This window comes from Monopterus albus, unplaced genomic scaffold, assembly GCF_001952655.1.
Source record: "Monopterus albus unplaced genomic scaffold, M_albus_1.0 scaffold75.1, whole genome shotgun sequence".
Lineage (NCBI taxonomy): Eukaryota > Metazoa > Chordata > Actinopteri > Synbranchiformes > Synbranchidae > Monopterus > Monopterus albus.
Genome location: NW_018127955.1, coordinates 17252 through 26257, shown reverse-complemented (window position 1 = coordinate 26257; position 9006 = coordinate 17252). Strand labels below are relative to the sequence as shown.

The 9006-nt window shown below is 38.3% G+C and overlaps 1 protein-coding gene across 1 annotated transcript; it reads right to left on the bottom strand.

Moving 5' to 3' along the window:
- Positions 1-3878: 3878 nt before the first annotated feature.
- On the bottom strand, positions 3879-8166 carry brf2 (BRF2 general transcription factor IIIB subunit). Its single transcript, XM_020605923.1, has 4 exons — positions 7699-8166; positions 5957-6016; positions 5513-5834; positions 3879-4989 (listed from the first exon to the last, which is right to left on the bottom strand). Exons 1-4 carry the CDS (start codon positions 7844-7846, stop codon positions 4167-4169), a joined length of 1353 nt encoding a protein of 450 aa, XP_020461579.1. The 5' UTR covers positions 7847-8166; the 3' UTR covers positions 3879-4166.
- Positions 8167-9006: the final 840 nt, after the last annotated feature.

Below are 9006 nucleotides of genomic sequence, written 5' to 3'. Positions count from 1 at the left end.
GTCTTTCAAATTAATTCCCATGAAATAAATTTAAATCCATGTTAACCCTTTTATTAACCCTATTTACCATTCATTTATTTATTAATTGAAATGATATTCTTCCTAGGGATTAAGCGGTAGAAAATGAATGAATGAATGAATGAATATTCTTCCTTTATCCTGAATTGTGTGGTTGCTTGTGTAGCTCACCTTCAAAGTTACATGGTTGTTTCCAGGAAATGTTTTAGAAAATTATTTGGAACTGAACTAGATACTACAAGCTTGTAAAATACAGTGTTGAAGGTCAGTCTTCAGGTGAGTGTGAAAGTGTTTGATTTCATGGTAATTTTCCAGTAGTTTCAGACATAATAGACACAAAGCAGAAATTTTAACCCTTTAAAATTTTAAGTCACTCGGTTGACACAATTAGTAGAGCTCATGCGCTGTGGACCATGACAATATACAAATTTAATGCAATCTAGCTATTAGATAAGTTGTGTATAAATGTGATAATTAGACCTGAGGTTGGTGCAAGGGGAAAGGTCATGTAAAGCTCAGGATGGAAAGGGAAACACACTCCACTGCTAACTGTCATTTTTATTTTGGCATTTCTTTGGGCATGGTGTCACATGGGTCACTGGACTACTAATAAGGTCAAGATTCATCCTCATAGGACACGGATAATCAGCAGCAGATTTCATAGTAAATGGGGCATTAGTTCTTAAGATACTTGGTCATGGACCAGAAACCTTTCACGATGGTGTTAAATGGATGATCAGGGTTAGAAGATGATCTACAAAAAAACACGATGTCTTTGTTAATATCCTGTGGAAACCATGAATATCCATACCAACCAGGCTAATAGTCGTAAAGATACCTTTCTCTGGAACAAGGTGTTGTATGGACAGTACTGCTTTTTATCTCTACGCTATGAGAAAAAACTGTAGTGGGGTATAAAGGTTTGAAATCTAAAATTTAAATCCAAACTCTTAAATAGCTTTTTGTAATATAATGTATATACACTGTACATCTGATCTACTGTATATAGAATGATACAAACTTTTTTTTCTTTGTTTGTAATAAAAAGATAATGGAAGACAAAATCATTTACAGTATATGGCTGGATCAGGGCTGTGCATGGTGAACAATGTGAGTGTATTGGATATGAAGGCAAAACAAGACCATCACTTCACATTGCATTTGGAAATAATGCCTGCAGATGTTGTTTCCAACAGGGCACCGATGTCAGACCTAATCCTTGTGTGGCACTCTTCCTTGCGGAACAAATTAAATTTATGAACTTGCTCCCCTTAGGCTTTAATTTCTTTGAGCCCATAGTTGATGAAAATGCATCTTAGTGTATAATTTATCAAACTACTGCTACCATTGTATAATTGCTGTAAAAAACACTGTGGTGTGGTGGTTGGTTCTGTTTTCATTTGTTTTTAATGGGTCTTAAAATATTTTACAAAATGTGCACATCTGATCAATATTGAGTCTAGTAATCTTGAAATAACCAATTGTTATCCAGTATTTTTAACAAACTGGTTGCTTTCACTGTCTTCATTCTAGTTTCATTATTTAGTTTACATGTTACCTGTTCAGTATTCTCTGTATGCATATTTATGTTCTTCCTGCAGGTGGATGAGACAGATTTATCTTTGCTGCAGTGATAACTCAAAACACGTTTGACATGCTGTGGTCACTTGCCTTTATTTTTACTCCTTTCCCATCACAGTTTTCTTGCATGAAGGGACTCTGTTAACTAAACTGCTTTGGGTGTGATGTGCTATAGCAAATTATGCATATGGTTTTTGGTGTTCTATGGAAGAAATGTATAATTTCACGTGTAGGCTGTGCTATCACACACTGGAAAACTGTGAATAAAGATAGAGATCAAATTAATTCCCTGCATCAGATCAGTGTAGCTGCACGATGGCATGAGGTGGAATAAAATTACATCTAACTCGGTCAGAGTGCACTTGTGCTCCAGAATTTACTAATTAGATAACATGGGGGATGAACATGTTTTCTGCATATCAACTAGGCCTGTGTGGGACATTCAACCAATGGGAAAATGCATTAAACTCGTTTATCATGTCAGCATATTTGGTGTTTGCCAGCAACAACTTCCTGTAGTTAAATGGTGTTGACTCTATAGTTACAGTTAAGTTATAGTTAAGACCAATTTAGCATAGTTCTGTTTCCACTTCTACATCTGTAGTCCCGAAGTGAGCGCAAGGCTGCAAAATCTTCTGTTTATGATGGTTTTAGTATTTTACTTTGGACCTGAACGGGTCTGCTGCATATACTGTATCTACACATACAATAAAGTGTCTCGTAGACCGCAGCGGACAACATTGATTTGATTTTTGATTTTGATTTATTCTTTCAAGCATGTAAAAACAGTTGATATGACAACACACATAATTTTACACATAATCCAATATCAATTTGCTTATACCTAGTACATGCTTGAATGGAGTAGGAAGAAGTCAGGCTTATCCAGTCCTACCCCATGACATCATCTTACCATCATTGGTTTGCAAGCAGTAAATGATTCACTTCTACCCACACACGTATTATACTAAAAAAAGATTGTAACAATGTTAACATTCTTACACCACACAAGTAATATACTAAAGAATTATTACAAAGTGTTAACATTCACACCCACAATGTTCCATCTAATTAATCATTGAGCCTGTTCTTGTATATATCTTGATTGACACATAACTTTATATTTATGTTTAAACTCATCAATTCTTTTACTATTTTTTATGTCTACACTTAAATTATTCCATAGTTTTACCCCACTTATGGAAATACAAAATCTTTTTTTGGTTGTACGTATACCATGAATTTTTTAATTTAACTGGCCCCTTAAATTGTATCCCCTTCCCTTTCATTAAATAGTTTTTGAATTCCACCAGGTAATAAATTGTTCCTGGCTTTATACAAAAACACAGCAGTCTTATATCCCACTAAATCAAAAGATTTTAACAATTTAGACTGTATGAAAGCTACATTGGTGTGATCCCTATACCCCATCTTATGCACAATTCTTATCGCTCTTTTTTGTAATATATACAATGGTTGTATATATTACAAGTTTTCAACGCCATACTCCAAGTATGGTAGAATCAATGAGGAATACAAAATGCGTAGTGCTTTAGCGTCCAAAATATATCTAACCCTTGCCAATATCGATATATTTTTTGCTATTTTGTTCTGAACATATTTGATATGAGATTTCCAGGAGAATTTGTCATCAACTATGACACCTAGAAATTTAATTTCATGTACTCATTCTATATTAACATTAAAACACTATTATCTAGATTATAGTGGAAAAATAGCTCAGTGCTTGCAAAGACAGATTAAATGCAGTAAGACCCAGGGGACTGAGGCAAAACAAGTTGTTCTTTTCTGTGAAGACTTGCCAATTACATTGTGTACCATGGCAAAGTAATTCAGCAGCATTAACTCTGAAAAGAGGAAACTTTTAATAGTGTATTGCATCGTCATGCTGACATTTTCAGTGAACTAATAACTAGTTAACAAGCAACCGTTTAATCAGTACAATGAAGACTTACTGGCGTCTTGGTATAATAGTCCTTTTTTCCACAGCACAACGTTGAACTTTTCATAGTAGGAAAAGCACAGGTGATGATGGCTGTGTCTGTACTTTTCCTACATGACATGAGTGTCTTATGTAAAATGAGTTTATTATAAGGAAAGGTTTGGTCTAAATGTGCAAAACCATAAAACACCTGACATCACATTTTGTGAAACATGGTAAGTTTATACTTACTGTATCTGGTACTTCAATATATAGGAGGGTGCGCAAACGTTCTTGCACTTCCTTTGAAAAAAACATTTCAAAGTCTGTTGGATATACTCACACCATTTTTTTTATTGCACAATGCGGTGTATCCAATAACCATTTCAACCCACCTTTATTTGAAAGTAAACCAAGTCTCAGAACCAATCTGTTACTTAGACTGGTTAAAACTAGCTAAAAAAGGTTGTAGCATCTCTCATCATTAACCAAGTCTTATGGAAATAAAAATATGTGGATCCTAACTGAAATACTCAAACTCAAACAAAACATGCATTTAAGCTCATAAAATATTTTGTCCTGTACAACCATAACCACATAAGAAAACATTGATCTCCATAACTGGTTATGATTTCTCAAACATCTTCTGTGTCAAAGCAAAGTCTCTAGCTTCCTGAGGAGTGCGGATGTATGAATCAATTTCACTGTCAGAGATTTCCTCATCACCAGTTACATCCTGGAGTTCTGGCTGCTCCACTCTCCTCCTCTTGGCACGAATCACACATGGGGGAGCAAACAGCACTCTCTTCCCCCAGTTTAGTTCCACATCATTCCTCTCGTGAGGGCCGCTGTGCAGCTCAGATACTGTGCATGGATTATTATCTCCATCTCTTGGTTGTGGGGCCCCTTCTTCATTCGGTTCACACTGTTTTACAGAGGATGAGTTTGGAGTTTGCTCTACAAGCTCAGAGCTTTGGACTGAATCAGTCTCCTCAGTTAGAGAGTTGTCAAAGCCAGCCTTACGTCCTTCCTGCAGAGCATCCTGGTGGGTTCTCATAGCCCTCCTTAGCAGGGCGTACCTGTGCTGCAGAATGTCCTCCACGTGCTGAACAACATTATCTGGTGTCACTGCTTCCCTGACCCAAGGAATCTCTTTACCCAGCTTACACAGTGCCTCCTTTATCTCAGCTATCCTCTTCACAGCAGGTCTGTACTTATTCACTTTTGCAATCTGACAGAATTTCTCCAAAGAGGTTTTGAGCCGTTGCTTGGTGGGTCTCAGGGACTGCCAAGCCAAATAGACTGCCGCCATAATGATAGGGACGGGTTTGCGACCAGTCACAATCCAGGAATCTGCTGCCAGCTCCACCAGAGCTACAGCACATCTGGTCAAGTCCTTGGAGTTCTCAGCAAATTCTTCAGGAAGATGAAGAGAGCTGATTTTGTACCTGCCGGAAAAAAACAAAAACAGTATTAGGTAAGGGCTCCACCAGAGCACTTCTCTATTCTGCTTGGATGCTCTCGGGATAGTTTAAGAAATTCCAAAAGGATAGAATGTCCTATAAAACTTGGACTGATTCAACACAGTCATGAGCAGCTCCCCCAGAGAGATTTCAACATTTTGTTTCGGGAAGATGAACTTTAATATTATACCAAAACTAACCAAATGGGAATCATTCCCATCCACTAACCATCACTTGCAATAACCCTAAAAGCTAAATAATCATGTCTAAAACAATCAAGAACAATTAAGGAAAAATCTACAGCTGTAACAGTTTAACTATCAGTGAGTCTTCTGGCTGGTAGTTTAACTAGTGTTTAACAAAGAATGAATAATGACAGCAGGCTGGAATGTGTTATTTATCTGTTGCTACGCTTCAATGTAGAAAATGTCTTCTTAAATGGCATTTGTAACTGTTGTTTTAATGCTGATCCTCCATGCAAACATTCAGACCACTGTCTTTTACTTACTCCTGAATGTGGGTCTCTATTACATCAGTGATGAGGACGATAGGCGCCTCAATTTTTAGAGCACTGATCATTTCTTGATAAACCTCTCCCACCAGGGTTGGGTCAGCATTGATCAGGCAGAGGATGGTTGCCATGGTAATGGGCCAGTTGAGAAGTCTGCAGCTTACAAGCACACAGCACCCAGCGAGAACTTCTTTCTTCTGGAGGCTTACTTTGAGGAAACTTTCATGCTGATAGGCCTTGTTGTAATAGGTCTGCGAGAGCTGCTCAATTTCTCTGTGGACCATGAGAATCCGACACATGGCTTTCACACGCTGCAGACCTGTAAAGACATGATAAAAGACTTAAGCATGAGCTTGTGAAAGAAACGGGGTCAACTACTGTATATAGAGGAGCTAATATGAAATATCTTGAATGAACAAGAGCTGAGAGAGAACATCTCACCTTTTATCAGGTTCAGACATGGCTTTTTGGCCACAGCTGTGGTTCTGCTGTATGTGACAACTGTAAAAAGTACACAGAGTCAGGGCTGAGATGAAATGTGATGATATTGCGACCACACTGCATAAATATCATCATGCTGTTTACAATACATACTTCCCCCTGTTTGGGGCATAGAACATTCAACTTTAAGTTAAGAAAATGATACTGCACTACACTAAAGCTGCAATATTTAATGAATTATTCAGCAGAAAAAAAATTACTTTACATCATTTTACATCAAAATTACAGAATTTTCAAGCATCATGAAACACCTGTTTCCATGTTCTCATATATAAGAATGTGCTGCTTTTCTTGGTTACATTAAAGTACATTTCCTTCCAGGGCTAGATTACAAACCACCTATGAAACGGTCTTTATATTCACCCTGAGTCAGTTGCCTTGGGGTAAATTAGTTCATTGAAAATTTCTATTGTGTTGCAGGGACAGCATACACATTTGTCTTTAAAATGTCTGCCTTCACAGTAATAACACAAAGGTGAATGGATCTGTTTATGGTGCTCACAGCATTGAAAATGACATTTACAAAAATAAATAGCATTACCAGTCTCCATAAACTGTCAGTTTCACATAGTAGTCACAAAGAAAACTGTTTAATGAGGTCTGTGGATAATGCAGCAGAGCAACAAGGACATCGTTTTGTGAAACAGCTTGTTCCATTTAGTTTTTGAGTACTTTTACTCTAGCTCTTATGTTGTTCACACAGTTGATGCAGATGTAGCCTAAGCAGTCTCCCATAAAACAAGACCAATACAACAGAAAACATAACACAATGGACTCACAATAACACACAGTTAATACAGTGAAGGGTGTTCAAGCTGATAAAAGAACAAGTTCTATACACTGATTACGAAAATCCCAGTAACCACTCTAGAGTTGACTGATGCAGTATGAGTTATCATTCAAATCATTTTACATTTTCTAGAAAAGCAATCCACCCTCAGAGTGGTCAGTGTCAAAAAATGTCAACACTGTGTGGCTGCACTGCAGTATCAACCACAATAAAATAGTGTAACCCGTTTAATGCCTTAAATTGCATTAAAGACTGCTTAGGGGAGCTCAAGGGGTAAATCGGTCAAGCCAATGTTAGCATACATACATATACACCATGTACCAGCACCAGGTACATATACACCAAACAATAAGTGACAAAACAGAGCAAAAACATGCCAAACTAGGTTTGTGGCAAGTCAATTTTTTAACTGCACAATCTCCCACTTCATTAAATATCCATCACAATTTATTGAGATTATTTTAAACTACAACAAATCTCTTTTAAAAATCATCCAAGTATTGAGATCAGTAGCAGCCTGTACAATCCTACAGTAAGATGTTCAGACGCTGTTTCCCACCGGAAACAATAAATGATCGTGCTTGTATACTGGGGTCTAAGATGATCGTCCAGGATTTACTATACTGCTTGATGTAGTTAAAAACTGACTCCAAACTGTGATATTCCAGAATTGGGACATTTGGGAGTTTCTTAAGTGTCATTTTCAGTACCGTAAGCACTACAAACTCATAGATTAAAATCTAAGAAAAACGGTTTGTGTTGCGAAGCAAGATTCATTTAGTAGCAAGAAGATTAGGAGCAAGTTTATCAGGTGAACCAGCTCGTTAACGTTATTTACCCCTCCGGGACAGACAAGGCCAACGTCAGGTCTCTGTATCATCAGTGTTCATACCTGGTCCGACCACTGGTTCAGAGGCCAGGACTCCCTCTGACACAACGGACCCGCAGTCCACACACACCCGCTGCGGTTGACAGTACAGATCATCTTCGACGATGTTTGAGCCACCGCAGCCCTGGCAGGTTTGAGCTGTCCAAGGCATCTTCGACTAAACAAACTGCCGCTGTGTGCGAACACAGCGTAAACACTACTAGTTGAAGATAACAAGATTAAAGGCGTGATACGTTAGTCGGAACACCAAAAACTATTGAAAACGCGCTAAACACAACATAACCATGAACTCTACATCCCCAGTATGCTGTTTACAAAAGATAAAATACCGAACATCACCCGGTCATTGCTGCTCTGAAGGGGGCAAGAGAAATAAGTCCGTACAGACACAAAGTGTGGAATTTGGTGTGTTCCGGTTTCGCCTGGTGTTACCGTAGAGCACTTGTGTCAAACTCAAGGCCTGCGGGCCACATCCGGCCAGGCGTACAATTACATCCGGCCCGCGCAGCGAAACACCTGCCTTACTGAACAATAGGCTACCTGCGATCATTCCCGCGTCAATTACGTCAGATCAATCAAGTGTTTGTTGATGTATACAACCCTAATTTCAGGTCAAAGCTAGCCCCCAACAATGGCCAAGAGAAATTTGATTATGAAAACAGAGCCTTTCAAAACCGGTGGGAGGCTGAGTATATGCTTACTGACATTTCCGGTAAACCTGTGTCTTATTTGTGGAGCTAATGTGGCTGTAATTAAGGAATATAACCTAAGCTGGCACTATGAGACAAAACATCAGGACGAGCTGAAAACGTCAATGCAGAGCAGAAGCTACAGAAGGTAGAGGAGTTGAAGAGGAATCGGACATCACACCAGATGTTTTCACCAAATCAGGGCAAATCACACAGTGAAGCTGCTGTGAAAGAAGGTTTATTGTGGCAGAGGAGAAAATCAGCCTGGACATTTACTGAGGGAGAGTTTCTGAAGAGCTGCATGATGAAAGTGTGCGACGTCTTGTGTCCAGACAAAAAGCAGGTGTTTGTAAATGTACTAAGCCTTAGCAGAAATATGGTTGGTGATTTTAAGTTTGTTTATTTATTCTGGAATAATAATGTGTCCTGTCTGTTTAGATTGATATTTATGTTCAATATATGTTTAGTTTTAGTCTGTTCAATAAATGTTTATCCTGTTCGGCCCGCGACTTAAAGTGTGCTTTGAGTTTTGGCCCCCTGTGCGAATGAGTTTGACTCCCCTGTAGTAGATGGAACATGAACAGAAAGTAAAATTCAAAGTACAACTCAAATTTCTCACACA